The sequence below is a fragment of the Mesoplodon mirus genome, assembly GCF_964341445.2.
Source record: "Mesoplodon mirus genome assembly, chromosome: 2".
Classification (NCBI taxonomy): Eukaryota; Metazoa; Chordata; class Mammalia; order Artiodactyla; family Ziphiidae; genus Mesoplodon; species Mesoplodon mirus.
In genome coordinates, this window is record NC_138977.1 from 10911650 (window position 1) to 10928067 (window position 16418).

Sequence of the window (16418 nt, forward strand, 5' to 3'; positions counted from 1 at the left end):
TACTAGAATAATAGACAGACTCATGTATCTGATGTCACAAAATTTGAAATGAAAACAGACTCATCAGATGCTATGCACCATGAGAAGAATTTCAGGACGAAATAAGACATCTGTTTTACGGTTTAAGTTTTTAAGGATAAACTTTGCTCCAAGATCTGAATTTGGGTTTTAAAATGTTTTTCTCGAATAGCTATAACTTTCTAAAGTGACTTGACAAAGTTTGCCTTGCAATATTAGATACTTTCTCATGCTTTCTCTTGTATCATATTTATTTTAAAAAGTAGAGTAATAATAAGAAAAGCAACCCACCCCCTTTTTTTTTATAACTAAGACTTTAAGTAACTTCTTTACTGTTTTGCTAAACCTATTATTCTCCTTGAATTTGCCAAAAACTATGCGGAAATTTTATTCTGGGTGCTTTTTTCAGTTCATTTTGTATCTAAGCAATGATACCAAATCAGTAATCTGGCCCATGAGCTCAAGATTGTCTTTCAATAGCTCAGTTAATTTTTTAAAGACTAAACAGAATCTCCAAAAGTAACCAAGGAACCTACTTTGTTCTGTTCTACAGTAGGGTCACCATTGGTTGGTTTAGAGGACTAGGACAGTCTCTCATGTACTAGAATATATAGTACTTTCACTATATATTTACATAGGGAGGTTTACTTACACATATATGCAATATATATGATGTATAATACACATACCATTTTATTATGCTGCCTATATAAAATATTATATACTATAATATGGGGGTACGTGAACTCTGTCAGACCTAGATGATACTAAAAGCATTCCATTACGATCCTAAAACTTTCCAACACGTAAATAGGGACCTTTTCTGATTCTGCATTGCGCTTACCACGTGAAACCATTAACTGTGAAATATACTGGGAATTTTCAAACTGTGTTAAGCAGAGCCTGAGGGGAGGAAGGAGAGGCAGGGGAGCAAAGCCGCAAGGACTCAGAGCTCCATGCATCACCCACAGCACACCATGACCATATTTATGTGGGGACCTCAAGATATAAAACGGTTACGTTTGGGGTCAAAAACTAGCAATCTGCTGCCAACATGCGCCGATTACAGGAAAAGAAGGAGAGAACCAGTTTAGCATTAAAATGAGGATTTCGATGTTTCACGGACTTCCTGACGCTTGCATCTTAATCCTTCCACCCTCTGTGGGCTCAATTATAAATCTATACACGTCCAAACATACTTTTGTGTGTTGTATGCAAAGAAGAAAATGACGAGGGATGTCTAAATAGATTTAAAAACAAATGAGGACCAAGAGAGACAAAAGGAAAAGTTATCACCTAAAAAGCCTGGGATGCTCACACTGTTTCTAAAATAGGCAGCCCTGATCATGGCTCTGCTGCTGGGGCCTCTGGGGTGACCGGGGGTGCAACCCTCTTTCCAGCTGTCCGAGCAAAGGTGAGCCCTTGACCCAACAGCAGCCAGCATGTGGGCTCGCCTGCAATCTACTCTCTATCTTGTGGCCTGGTGTGCACAGATAAACGAGACCAATCAAACTTTCGCTGGGCGATCCGGAGTGAGTCAATAATGAACAAGGCAATTAGCAGCAGACGTGGAAGCCGCGAGGGCCCGTAAAAAGGAGCCACAGGGCGGAATCGAGGCCACGCAGAGGCATCAGAGGCCAAAGCTCTCGGACAGCAGAAAGCCGTAAAGTAGAGGATGCAGCGTAAAAGAAACCAGGAAAGAAGGAAAGGATGTGAGGGAGAGCAAAGCAGGATCAAAGAGTCTCCAGAGGACAGCAATGCAGGGAGGGCAGGACAAAGTGACAGCCTCCTAGGAGCGTCTTAGCTGCCGCTAACTTTCTCTTTTCATTTACTTTCTTAAAAGCAAAACAAAACAAAACTCATTTTCTTAAGATACTCTGAGTCTCAGTCTTTGTTCCCCACACCGGGAACTTAATTAGAATGACTATTAATGATCCAAGCCCAGGGTAATGAGAAATGTACACAAACATTACATGCTTTTTAAAAACAGCTACAGAGAGCACACGAGACTCTTCAAATGTGCTGAATTCCCCAGAAATTGTGTCACGCATCTCACAGCCAATACACTAACTCACTTGGTTGTCGAGATTAAATCACACTTGCAGCCTGCGGTAACACAGCCGGCTGTCTGGGGTTTAACCGCTTGAACCCAAATTTCAAAAACCTGGGTACATATTACCGGTTTGGCTGATAAGTTTCTTTTACACTGAGTTCTTAACCAACCATGCCACCTTAGAATTTAATGTTACTTATGAAGGCCAGTATGAAAGAATAGACTAGAAGCATTTGTTTACACCCCAGCGAAGGCAGAATCATTTTTAAAAAGTTGTTATATGCACAGAATGGAATGAGTATACAAGCAACCTTACTGTTCTTAAAGAATCATGGCAAGTGCACTAATAATCTCAAGTCTGATGTGATATTAAATACTTTGGAGGAGAGGTTACAAAAGACCAGCCAGAGACCATATCTAGCTTGTAAAAGTATGTGGTACGGTCTGCAATGTTTTGTTTTGTTTTGTTTAAATAATTAAATTAGCTGGTAGAGCTTAAAAATCAAAAGAAAATACATATAAACCCCCCAATTTTTGACTTCTTTTGGTAATCAGAAGATTTTCCTCTAGGGGGCCCATGTTAGTTTCACAAGTCCACAAAGGATTGTAGCCAGGCAGTAGTTAGTGACTCCATTTGGCTGGGCCAAGGGCATTCCAGTTTCTCCTAATTATCTCCTGTTGCTTGCCAATCCTTGTGAATATTTTAGTTTGTAACCTCTGCTCCAGAGATAGGAGACTTAAAAATCTCACCTGGCCATCAACATATGACATAATAATTATTAATCTATAAACAGCAATACTACTTTACTTAAACAAGCTGGTAACTTAGGTAATATGAAATACTTTGGAATTTCTAGTCCCGATTCTGTTTTGGATTTAATGACAGTTAAATGCAGATCTCAACTGGCAACCCCCGGCCCCTTTACCATGCCATGCTCTCCTTACCCTTCCTGTCTGGCTTGAGGTTCCGATCCACGGGGGGTGGTTCACAGTCTGCAACAGGAACTGGCCTTCTAGGAGGGGTCTTCGGGCTGGACCTGAAGCCCATATGAGCGGGAGGAGGCACTTGCATTCCAAATGAAGAAAAATCAAATGTCCCCGGAGTCATTGGCACATAATTTGCTTCCTGAATTGGTTCCGTGAAACTGCTGGAATGTTGTCGTGGAGGAGAGTTGGGATTCATGGGGACATAATTTTCATCCAGTTCTTCGCTTGATACACTCCCCACTGTCAATACATTTTTGATTTTCTAAAACACACATACATTTCTTTTAATAAACAAGAACTACTGTCAAACAGGAAAACACAATTGTAAGTTATGCCTATTCATGTGGATCTGAAAGGACTTTTACTTCAGGATCTCATTTAGTCTCAGGGTCCTAAGTGAGAAGGTTTTGACAATGAAATACACTTGATGATGCCAAGGTCAATTATACTTACAAAGTGGTTGTGGAAGCCTTCGAGTGAACTGGATCTATCAGTTGGAAATGTTCGTGGAATATCATAGCAGTCTTGAGAACTAGCATCTAAAACAGAGAACAAACTATCAATATTTCTCCCCATCTTGGCCAGTTCCCAGGGTAATCAGGAATGGCCTTCTCTCTCTCTCTTTTCATATAGGCATGCATGCACACACACAGATTTTAAAAAGGATGCTCACAGAATAATATCTTGAATTGAAACATTAAACCACTAGAAAATGCAGACATTTATTCATATGCTAACCAGTACCAGTATTTGATTATGACAGTGAGATGGGTTATTTAAAGATGGAGAAAAGAAATACTTCTGTTTTCTTATCTTTTGCACCCTTGGGTATAACTTATATCTCACTAACTTATAACCACCTCAAGATACGTTACAGCCAGTTCGAGAAAGAAGTTAGAAATTGGTGTTGAATGGCTAAATAAGTATTGACGTAAGTACCATCCACAAGGCATCAAATCTTTAACTTCTTTAGAACAGCTGGATAACTCTACGACAAAATCCAGAAGTGTCAGACGTAGTTTTTAGGGTGGGTGCCTTTTAAACTTGGGCTTTTTATTTTCAGGACTTTAGGACTCAATTTTTCTCCTCTCAAAGTCTATAACTTTTGGCAGGCTCTAGGAAAATGGTACAGGAATCAGTGAAGTGGCTAAGGGGTAAGGGGAGAGAAGATTCAGAGCTTTAAAAATAAATAAAACCGGGGCCTCCCTGGTGGCGCAGTGGTTGAGAGTCCGCCTGCCGATGCAGGGGATACGGGTTCGTGCCCCGGTCTGGGAGGATCCCATGTGCCGCGGAGCGGCTGGGCCCGTGAGCCACGGCCGCTGGGCCGGCGCGTCCGGAGCCTGTGCTCCGCAACGGGAGAGGCCACAGCAGTGAGAGGCCCGCATACCGCAAAAAGAAAAAAAAAAAATAATAATAAAAATAAATAAATAAATAAAACCAAACAAACAGAACAGTAGAATGACCTGATTGCAACTGAATATCACCTGGTAGACATAACGTAAAAACTGTTATCTGGGAAGGAAGGAAACAGAGCCCAACAGATGTGACACAGAAGCGGCCGTAATAGGACACAAATACGGGAAAGGGTATGACTGGGAAAGGCTTTGTGGCTGGTCCGTTTCCTGTGCCTCTGCCCCATCGGGTCTGCTCACCCAGGATGGAGAGGAAGTGAGAGAGAGCGGTGCACACTCCCTGAGGCAGGGAAGTATTACTAAGGCCATACTTCTTTTTTTTTTTTTTTTTTTTAAGTTGTTTCAGTTTATTTATTTTTATTTATTTATTTATTTATTTATTTATTTTTTTTGCGGTACGCAGGCCTCTCACTGTTGTGGCCTCTCCCATTGCGGAGCACAGGCTCCGGACGCGCAGGCTCAGCGGCCATGGCTCACGGGCCCAGCCACTCCGTGGCATGTGGGATCCTCCCAGACCAGGGCACGAACCCGTGTCCCCTGCATCGGCAGGCGGACTCTCAACCACTGCGCCACCAGGGAAGCCCAAGGCCATACTTCTTAGGGATGAAAATCTCCTCGTCTTTCTCCCTTCCACCACAACATGTACACGGGCACATGCTGCCTGCACAGACACACTTCCTGGGATCTACTGAGGCTCTGACAGCTTCGCTACCCAAGTGGGTAACTGCAGCGCTGAAGAAAAAAGGGACTGTCATTTAATGTCACACTAAGCGTCCAAGACTCAGAAAAAGAGATTTTCTATCATTAACCGCTAAGCCAGGAAAAGCCAACTGGAGCTGACCTTTTCGCAATTTGTTCAAATCCACAGTGGAAATGGTATTGCTACGGGACGGTGGCACCCCTGCTGTCGGGATACAGTAACTACTGTCAGTGTCAGAGGCTGTGCGTGTGATGCTACACGTGTCCACAGGAGATCGGTCGTGAGCCGGATGCGGTTTCGGTGGCCGAGGTGGAGGAATATCTGGAATAGTGTCTAGCTTTGACGTCTGCCCCAAGGTTCCTTCTGGAAACGTTCGTGGAATCTGATAAGTATTACCAGGTGTTGGAGGAATGTCATAACTAATAGATACATGCCTCATTTGAGGCTCTACACTCGAGGTCCCGGATGGGGTATTAAAAACATAGAGCTCTCCGTCGGCTTCGGTACTTGAAGGAGACACCTTTGGTAAGACGTCATGGGAGTGACTTCTGGGCAGGTTATAAAGGTTGGAGTCTACGGAAATGGATGCAGCCCGAGACGGTGGAGAGTCATACATCATCTGCTGCTGGAAAAAGCCATTCACTCCATGTTTGCTCTGGGAGGAAGCAGGATTTTTATGAGAAGGGACGTTATCATTGCAGTCTGTCTCCGAAGGGGTGGATTTTGCAGAATCAGCGTGCGTTCTAAATAAAAATTGTTAATGACAGAAAACACGGTGAAGACCGAAGACTACATTTTAATAAATATATTTCTAGCTTAGCAATCAAACTCCATGGCTTTTTTCATTCAAGTTTTTGGTGTGTGTGACCCATCTGATTGAAAGCACGAATGTTCCTGAGTTTTTATGATTATACACCAGATAACAAAACCGCCACCACAAAACCAAAAGCATTCTCCCTAATCTTGTTCTGTACCTGTCCACACCCCCCAACTCCATCTAGTAAATCCACACGTAAAACCACAATCCCTGAAGCACTGGAATTAGAAAGGTACAAAACTTGGAGGAAGGTAAATGATTAAGGCACAAGACACCAGGAAAAGCACTTCCTCTGAAAAGCATGCAAAAACCTCGTGCCAACAGTTTATCAAGGTGATCCACTGCTCTTTAGCCCACCTGTGGCAACTCTGCTGTTCTGAAAAATGAAAAGTCTAATGATTACCTGGTATTGAATAAATTCAATGTGATCTACAAGGAGGTGGCAACTTGATAGGTTTTGTGTATCTTCTTTTCTATTTATTTTCTTTAACAAATATTTAGCCAATACTATGAAAAGAATCAAAATACAAAGCAAGGAGTTAGCCAACTCCAAACAATAATTCATCTTGAGAAATCTCATTAGAGTGTATTTTATGCTTTGGGTACATTTTTGGTCTCTGTATTTTGTGGTATCACGAAATTTGGGAATAAGTCAAAATGAAGCTACCAATACCAGAACGCTTGCCCTTCCTTAATGCTAAACAAGATACGTTAACTACCTATGTGTGTTGTCCAAAGTCCTGTAGGAATTTAAACTCAATATTTAAAAAAAATAACTTGTGATAGTTTTTTTTTTTAAGGGCACATCTCCCTGATGTCTTGGTAACATCTGGCGCTGTGTATTGCATTTATTCACTGAAACTCTCCCCCACTAGTATCAGAGGACCTTTACTGCAATATCCTGACTTTCCTTCTTCCTCACTGATTATGCCCTTGTTTCATTGACTGTCTCTTTCTTCCTGTCTCTCCAACCTAGAAATGGCCATCAGAAATCAGTCCTCTAAGTCTTTATAGCACACACCATTAAAAAATCCTCCTTCCCCGTAACTTCCCCTTCTACTGAATGCTGACAACTGCTATCTTCTCACCAAACTCCGAGTCCTGTATTTACAAACGGTTCAAATGTATTGCTACTTGGTTATCCCAGTGTTCCCTTGCTCATGTGTACCAAACTAAACTCAACTTACTTCTCAAATTGGTGGTCCTTTCTGACTTGCCATGAAAAGAAATGTCTTTATCCCAGATTCTCTAAACTCAAAATCCAATCAACTTTGATTCATTCTCTTTGATCACCACCATCACTTGGGCACAAAGTCCTTCTTTCTAGCCAAGCGCCTATTCCCCCACTCTGTTCCCACTGTCACCACCCCAAGTTCAGGTCCGTATCTCTGCTGAGATCTACACCACGGACCCCTCCCTCAGCAAACTTCTTTCCTCTAGTTTCTCCCTCTCCCAATCTATCGTACCATCCATAGGACCAGGACTGCTAGAAGGTCAATATTTCCAAAACATAGTTTTCAGGTCACTCACCTATTCAGAGAAACTCCCTTTAAGGGTTCCTACAGGCTGTGGGAACTACAAAAAGCCCACAAACAGCCCCTTGGCACTGAGGCTACTCCTCCTATGAGGTATCTCACCCTCCCTCTCAAAAACACTTGCACTGACCTTTCTAGGAATTTCTAACACATATTCTAAAATCTGTACTTGATTTAATTCAAACGTGAAGTTAAGAAGAAGCTAGAAGTACAATGAGGACTAAGTTCCCTGTCTTTGACTAGCTTAGAGTGTAGTGGAGAATACATAAAATTATCAAGCTATTTCCAATTCTGTGATACTGGGCTGGCCAAAAGGTTCGTTCCATTTTTTCCGTAAGATGGCTCTAGTAGCACTTAGTTGTCTTTAACTTCATTTGAAACAGTTTTGTTAGATTGTATTGTGACAGCTGTCATATCAGAGTGCATTTAAGAAAAGACTTAACAAAATTGGTGAATTTTTGTATAGCCATTTTAATATTAAAAATGGAAGGAAAAAGCAACATTTTCAGCATATTATGCTTTATTATTTCAAGAAAGGTAAAAATGCAACTGAAACGCAAAGGAAGATTTTTTTTTTTTTTGCTTTACGCGGGCCTCTCACTGTTGTGGCCTCTCCCATTGCGGAGCACAAGCTCCGGACGCGCAGGCTCAGCGGCCATGGCTCACGGGCCCAGCCGCTCCGCGGCATGTGGGATCTTCCCGGACCGGGGCACGAACCCATGTCCCCTGCATTGGCAGGTGGACTCTCAACCACTGCGCCACCAGGGAAGCCCTCAAAGAAAGATTTGTGTAGTGTATGGAGAAGGTGCTATGACTGATCGAATGTGTCAAAAGTGGTTTGCGAAGTTTCGTGCTAGAGATTTCTCACTGGACTACGCTCCATAGTCAGGTAGACCAGTTGAAGTTGACAGCAATCAAATCGAGACATTAACTGAGAACAATCAACATTATACCACGTGGGAGATAGCTGACGTACTCAAAATATCCAAATCAAGCATTGAAAATCATTTGTGCCAGCTTGGTTATGTTTTAATTGCTTTGAGGTTTGGATTCCACATAAATTAAGTGTAGAAAACCTTCTTGACCTATTTCCACATGCGATTCTCTACTTAAACGTAATGAATACGTTCCGTTTTTAAAACAAATTGTGACGGGTGATGAAAAGTGGATACTGTACAATAATGTGAAATGGAAGAGAGCATGGGGCAAGTGAAATGAACCACCACCAAGCACACCAAAGGCCAGTATTCATGCAAAGAAGGTGATGTTGTGTATATGGTGGGATTGGAAGGGAGTCCTCTGTTATGAGCTCCTTCCGGAAAACCACACGATTAATTCCAAGTACTGCTCCCAATTAGATCAAATGAAAGCAGCACTTGATGAAAAGCGTCCAGAATTAGTCAACAGAAAATGCATAATCTTCCATCAGGATAACGCAAGACCGCATGTTTCTTTGATGACCAGGCAAAAACTGTTACAGCTTGGCTGGGAAGTTCTGACTCATCCGCCGTGTTCACCAGACATTGCACCTTTGGATTTCCATGTATTTCGGTCTTTAAAAAATTCTCTTAATGGAAAAAATTTCAATTCCCTGGAAGACTGTAAAATGCACCTGGAATAGTTCTTTGCTCAAAAAGATAAAAAGTTTTGGGAAGATGGAATTATGAAGTTGCCTGAAAAATGGCAGAAGACAGTGGAACAAAAGGGTGCATATGCTGTTCAATAAAGCTCTTGGTGAAAATCAAAGATGTGTCTTTTATTTTTACTTAAAAAACCGAAGGCACTTTTTGGCCAACCCAATAAAACAGAGACATGGAGGTACAACCAGGATTCTCTGAAAACCCAGAGAGGCATTTAATCCAGCCTGGGAGTTTAGTGGAATGCCTCCTTAGAGGAGCAGATGTCTGAGCTGAGTGTTGCAGGATGAACGGGAGTTTGCAAGGCAATGCTCACATCTTGCCTTCATCTATAAGTGCTTCCTGCTTGCATGTTTTGATTCCTTCACAAGCTTTACTTTTAAACTCTGAAGGTGACTGAATCTAAGGGGGCTTTATCTTATGTAATTAGCTTGTACCTTCATAGCACCTAGCAAAACAGTGGGCCCTCAGTGGGTACTTCACGAATATTTGCTATTTAACTGTCACTTTTGCAAATACAGATACAAAATATATCTGAGTAGTGATTTTGAGCATAATTTCTACTACAATAGGAAAGCTATGATACCAATGAGATCAATGAAAGACACTATATAAAAGGAAAATGTACTGAAAACTGTCACTTAGCTGTTGGCTTTTGAAAAGCTGAGATGGAAAAATAATTGTGGAGCTCCCTAAAATAAAATCTTAGTTATTAGTAGCATATGCAACAACGTTGCGAGTGTATAATTTTAAATTCTCACAGCAAACAAGCAAAAATCAAGTTAGAATTTGATATTAACTAGCGTTGATTTATAATTTTTCCTTCTTTTTTTTTTTTTTTTTTTTTTACTTTTACAGGTAAAATCCCATTACAACAAATATATAGAAAATCATCTTTAGAAGGTTTGTGAGCTATTTCCACTATCTCAGGGAATGGTTCACAGAAACTAATTTATGGATCTTAACAAATTCCATATAAAAATTTTTCAACAAGGGTTTTGTATGATCCTTTAGCCCAGTAACAGTCACTTTTGACATGAAAAAAACCTTTTTTTAATAAAAATAATGCTTGAATCTAATATCCCTGTTTAAAAAAATATCTTTTATATTTCAATGCAATTCACCTCCCTCCTTAATATTGCAAATTAAGATAATAAATATACCCAATATCACTAGTTGTCACATAGCTATTAATGGTATGACAGGCCTTGTGATCATTAATTTCTGGCTCAGTTCTCACCATTACCTCCAGTCTTCCAATTATTCAACATCAAATGAGAAGAATGATTAAATTAAAATATTTTATAGCTTAGAAGAAAAGACGGGGATGGGAGCAGAGATCAAGATGACAGGGAAACCAAGGATTCGGGAAAGTTTTATGATATCTTTGGTCAAGTACTGAAATCCATATACTTCATTCTACTTAAAAATCTGCAAAGTCAAGGCATGTGGTAAGCTCTGCTTCATTGCTAGGTGTGAAGATTTGAAAGTTTCAAAGTTTTTAGCAATATATTTGATTTCATCAAATTTCACTAACATCTGATTTGTTTATTCCATAGGATTTGCTATATTGGGATTTTACCTGTATGATTAATTTCTCACACAGATCCAAAGCAACCACAACACACTCACTGCAATGGAATCGTTTTGCTTTCAAAATCTTCTAGCAGTAGGTATTCCTCTCCTTCTTCAGAAACAAAAGATGACCCTTGGCTGGTTAACAATCACATAAGAAATGGAGCAAGATCACCATTTATAAATCAGTGAAATCTGTTAAGCAAGTAACACTGTGAATCTCTAACAAGGACTAAGACACAGGAGACAGATTTCCAAAAGAGCCATGAAGGCGCAAGTGTTCTTTGCCAAAAATGATAGACAATGTGCTTCTCCAATAAAATCTCCTGAATATCAGAAATCATTTGTGGAGGAACATCAACCTGAATTATAAAAGATGAGCTTCTATAGATGGTTACTTTTAAGCCTTCAAATCAGGGTTTAAAAAGTTTAAAGGTAAGATGCCTAAGGGTATTCACGTACACGCACACAGACACAGGTGGTTTACCTGGTGGGTTCAGGCTTCTTGCTTTGACAGTTGATTAGCAAGAGGTAGTCTTGAGGATCCTCCTGGATACCAAGGGTTTCCAGGTGTGGTGGAAGGCTAATTAGCTGATATGGAGGAGGTGGAGCGGCAGAGGAGGCATCCACCTGGGTGGATGGTGGTGCTGTATTTATCGCCAGTGGTAAATCAGCCGGTGCTTGTAAGGAGCTGCCAGGTGGCTTCACAGGATCTGCAACACCCAAGTGTGACTATCACTGTCCATCCCATTTTTTTAAACATCTTTACTGGAGTATAATTGCTTTACAATGGTGTGTTAGTTTCTGCTGTATAACAAAGTGAATCAGCTATATGTATACATGTATCCCCATATCTCCTCCCTCTTGCGTCACCCTCCCACCCTCCCTATCCCACAGATAGCTAGTGGGAAGCAGCCGCATAGCACAGGGAGATCAGCTCGGTGCTTTGTGACCAGCTACTCGAAAGTTTGGAGATAAATCGTTTAAACACACGGAAACAGGATAAACCAGGACAATGTCAGTTAAAATACGCACTACCTAAATGGCAACGCTGACACAGAAAATTATTGGTTCTCGTTAAAGAGATCTGAAGGGTAGGGTTCTTTCTTCCAGAGGCTCTAAAAAACCCATGGTTGGGAATTCCCTGGCAGTCCACTGGTTAGGACTTGGCACTTTCACTGGCAGGGCCCAGGTCCGATCCCTGGTGGGGGAACTAAGATCCCGCAAGCCTCAGGGTACGCCAAAAAAAAAAAAAAAGTCTTGCGCGTTGCCTTGAACACCCTTTGGTTTTGAGGTTACTGGGAATGGAGGTGTTCGCACAAGCAGCAGCAGACTTTTTTTTCATGATAAGCCAAGCCAACCTTCCAAGGAGACCCATTTTATTATGTGGTATCTACAGGCCCATGGTGCTGCGTGTACCAGGGCCAGCTCTTTACCCCATGTTTATCTTGCTGCTCATTCTTTTCTTTCTACTTCTTAGCCACCGACTAGGGAGAAATATGTCTAACTCCAGGATTCACATTTAAGGAAAGAGCTTTTCTTTAAGGCACCACCTCTTCCCTCGGCTCATAGCCTCACTTGCCATTATCGGATTTCTGTAGTATTTTCATGCAAAAGGGGTCAGCAGGTAAAGAAGTAATTTATGAAGCACTTAACTACATTCTGAGAAGACATATGAACATAGCTAAATTGTGTAGAATGAAGTAATTTGAAAACAAGTTGAAAGCCTAGAAATAAAATCTCACTGACACAACCAAGGAAATTTTTGAGGGCCCAAAATGAAAATTCTGTTAGTCTGGTTAGGAATACGGGACTATAAATCCAGAAAAAAAGGTAAATGCTCATATTTGAATAAACAAATCTGTTTATTGTCTGTTTATATTAGACTGGAAAAGGCTGGGTTGAAACTGAGATTTTTCACAATAAAACAACAGTGCCTAACGATGCTGAAAAGTGGTAAGAAGACAATATGTTCTACAGAATAGAATAACAGGCAGGTCATTTGGCCTGTCAATTCCCCAGGGAAGAGCAGAATGTCTGCTCTCTCTTCTCTAGATTCTACAGAATAAGTCCATGTGCTTTTGATGAGGTCTTTATGTATTCAACATTAACATCCACATATGCACTACAGCCAAGTTTATGTAGCTTATTTCAAAACTCTTCTTCCTAAGCAGAGAAGCTCATATCCTAATGGTAAAGCTTGAATGATAACACGTGAGTATGGCTATCTTTAATTAGTTTATCTTTAATTGTGGGTCCCCAGAGCAAACTAAAAGGATCAGAACTCCTGGGGCAGATGCTCAAAAACACTCCATTCACCCAACAGAAACTCACTTAGCACTTTCTCTATACCAGGTTGGAAGAGGTGAAAGCAATCCCCAATCTGCAAGACCCCTTCACCGGCACGTGCAGTTTGGAATTTGCTCTTTCAGAAATCTGTGAGCCCTGCTAGATGCTAACCGAGTATGAAAATTTCTTTCTGTTGGAGACTTCGGCCTGAGTTAAGGAGAACTTGAGCTAATTTCTAATGTTCTATCTTTGTTATGCTGCATGCAATGTCAAGTCTTCACACAAGCTCATCTAACAAAAGCTAATACTTTATGACAGAAATTAATTAATTCATTCTTTCTTATTTATGAAAGGCCAGAACAGATGATGGTGAGAAAAGAAAAAATTAATTTTTCGACATTTATATAAGATAATGGCATAATTTCGCAGGAACTCATAAGTACCTCATCATGTCTAACTGATGCTGGTTATAAGTAGTGTTTATAACATACCCTATGAAATGTTTTACTGTTTTGATTTTGAAACAAATATAAACAGATTTATTTAAGGGGATTTGAGATGCCATAGATTAATCAGTGACTCAGAGTAAATCCTTGTGGAGTGTTAAACTTCAGAGAACTATGAAAAATATTTACTCTTTAAAGACCTTAAGAAAAATATATACAACATTGAGGAGAAAAAAAAGCAGAGGAATCAGAAAGTAGTTGCCATATTCTATGTAGCCTACAGGGTGTATTCACAAGTATATTTTATATACTTCTTTCTTCTACCACAGAGAAGTACCACAGGTAAAATTGTATAATCCAGTTCAATGTTTAGTTCTGACCAAATAAAATCAAACTAAACACTGGAAAAACTTTACTGTATAAAATAGTATGAATTATAGTTTTCCATTGTAAATCCTAAAATAACTTTTCCAGGCAGTTGTTTTGTTTTGTTTTTTTCAAGTCGTTGTTTTTTATAGATACACTTTTCCTTTAATATTTCTTCTAAACTGGATGGCTATATACTAAACGAACTGAGTGATTCATCTTAAGTGGGAAAAAAGTCACCCAGCCAAGCAATCACTTTTGTTTGGCCTTGTTTTATTAACACAATGGGACTATCTCATTTTTAACCTTCCATTTGTGCCACCTGTGAATGATGCAAGTGTTTTACTCTTTTATAGCTGCAAGAGCCTCTCCATTTTCTGACAAAAGGACTGGGATACAAAGGTTCCTTTTTTTTTTTTTTCCCAAAGGTTCCTTTTTAAACAAAAAAATCTTGTTCACAATATGGGAAGACTTATGTATACTTCTCAGAAGCAAGAACTAGAGAGAAACCTCCATTATGTTCACTAGCAAGCTCATGGAAGAAAAGATCTTCAAATAGCCATGAACAGCAAGCCCAACCGTTCCAAACAACATGGCACACAAAGGACTTTAAAGGTAAGGGGACACTGCTTTACCACCTTGGGCTCAGATAATGCACCATCTTCAAAGTTTGAGTGTTTGGGATGATTTTACTCATGGTAATTTGACTATATCCTCAACTCTATGTATTTTAATGCCAGCATGGCATGGTATCTAAATATTCTTTAACATAAAACTTCTAGCCAAAGTTAACCAACTGGTCTGAAAGAAGAAACTTCTTTTCAACCTTAGAAAGACATGTGATTAGCCCCCATTCTACCCTACAAGTAGTTGAGCAGACCATGTTTATTGCTTTCTGCCTCACTTGGGTTTCTGACTTACTGCTCTTTCTAAGTAATGCTGGTATCAAGTTTCTGAGAACCAAACATCAGCATAGGGTGTGCTTCTGTGTGTAAAATTATTTCCTGTCTCTTAATTCAGAAGGCATGAAGAGGATAATTAGCATCCACTAAAGGCCTAATAAGCTGCTGTAGCAAACTCTTAATTTAATTTTACCTAGAAAGCTAATAAGTACTGCAAAGGAAAGCCTTAATGAGTTTTCAGTGAAGAGGAATAGATTGTTCTGTGAGGGGAGCCACAAATAACAGATTGGTTCACACGATCCCTACCTTAATGCAGTTTTATCCCAGTTGGAAGCATAACGCTCTGGAGTTAGTGTCCCTCATACAAGCTGGGGTGCCCAGCCAATGCCTTGAAGTATTCAAAATAATATTTTTAAAATCAAATGGTACACGTGCTTAAGCCCAGGGAAGCAATCTTACTTTTTATTATGGGTAAGGTAGACTATTTCAAAGTTGATGTGATAAGATCCTCTGATTTTGTAACTACTGACATTCCCTGCCTGAGCATGTGGTAATAAAACTGTGGTGTTGCTCGCTTCCTGTCAGGAGACCAGATGAGATCCTTTCCTCCCAAGATGGGCTACATTTGTTGACAGGACATTTGTTTGTTGTTATTGCAAAAGTTTTCTATGTTCACAATTAAAGGTAAATAGGTCAAGGTTGCTCTATATCTACTGATTCCTGATTTACCAGGTCTGTTGTAGATTTTTTTTTTCTGTAAAGAGAAGCAATTCAAATAGATTTATGTGATTTATATCTAATTAATCTAGAAAATAAGAGTCCATAAAGAGTAGGCATAACTATTAATGCTAAAATGGCCATCTTCTACTTCCCCAGCGGTCCAGTGGCTAAAACTCCCCCTTCGGGACTTCCCTGCTGGCGCAGTGGTTAAGAATCCACCTGCCAATGCAGGGAACATGGGTTCAATCCCTGGTCTGGGAAGATCTCACATGCCGCGGAGCAACTAAGCCCGTGTGCCACAACTACTGAGCCTGCGCTCTAGAGCCCACGAGCCACAACTACTGAAGCTCGTGCACTCTAGGGCCCACGTGCCTCAACTACTGAGCCTGCGTGCTGCAACTACTAAAGCCTGCGCGCCTAATGCCCGTGCTCTGCAAAAGAGAAGCCTGCACACCACAAGGAAGAGTAGTCCCCACTCGCCACAGCTAAAGAAAGCCAGCGCGCAGCAACGAAGGCCCAACACAGCCAAAAAAAAAAAAAAAAAAAAAGAAGTTAAAAAAGAAAAAAAAAGACTTGGCCTTCCAATGCAGGGGGTGCCAGTTCCATTCCTGGTCAGGGAACTAATAAGATCCCACATGCTGTGTGGTGTGGCCAAAAAAATAAAAAATAAAATAAAGTAAAAAGAGCAAAAAAAAAAAAAAAAAAAGGCCGTCTTCTCACTTCTGAGCATACCCTTCTTTATGGAAGAACATTTTATAAGGGTAAATCTATCAAATGGATACAAACAAGAAAGGGCGGTAGCCACACTTTTCACTGAAGCAACCTGAAATATCTTCAAATTATTTAATCAAAAATCGAAGACCTTTCATCAGAGTCCAATCTTCTTATTTGTCATGACCATCTATCTCCTTAATAGAGTGTGAAAACATTCTTGGAGACTTTTAAAACAAACCCTTAGTGC

The 16418-nt window shown here is 40.3% G+C and overlaps 1 protein-coding gene across 2 annotated transcripts in view; it reads right to left on the bottom strand.

Annotated features, from left to right (window-relative positions):
* The window catches only part of GAB1 (GRB2 associated binding protein 1), a 124677-nt gene that overhangs the window by 18440 nt on the left and 89819 nt on the right, over nucleotides 1–16418 (bottom strand). For both annotated transcript variants that reach the window (XM_082611185.1, XM_082611184.1), the window contains exons 3-6: nucleotides 11222–11447; nucleotides 5312–5913; nucleotides 3512–3597; nucleotides 3017–3320 (exon numbers count right to left, since the gene is read on the bottom strand). In XM_082611185.1, the coding sequence (XP_082467311.1) occupies nucleotides 3017–3320; nucleotides 3512–3597; nucleotides 5312–5913; nucleotides 11222–11447 (1218 nt within the window). The remainder of the gene's footprint in view (nucleotides 1–3016; nucleotides 3321–3511; nucleotides 3598–5311; nucleotides 5914–11221; nucleotides 11448–16418) is intronic.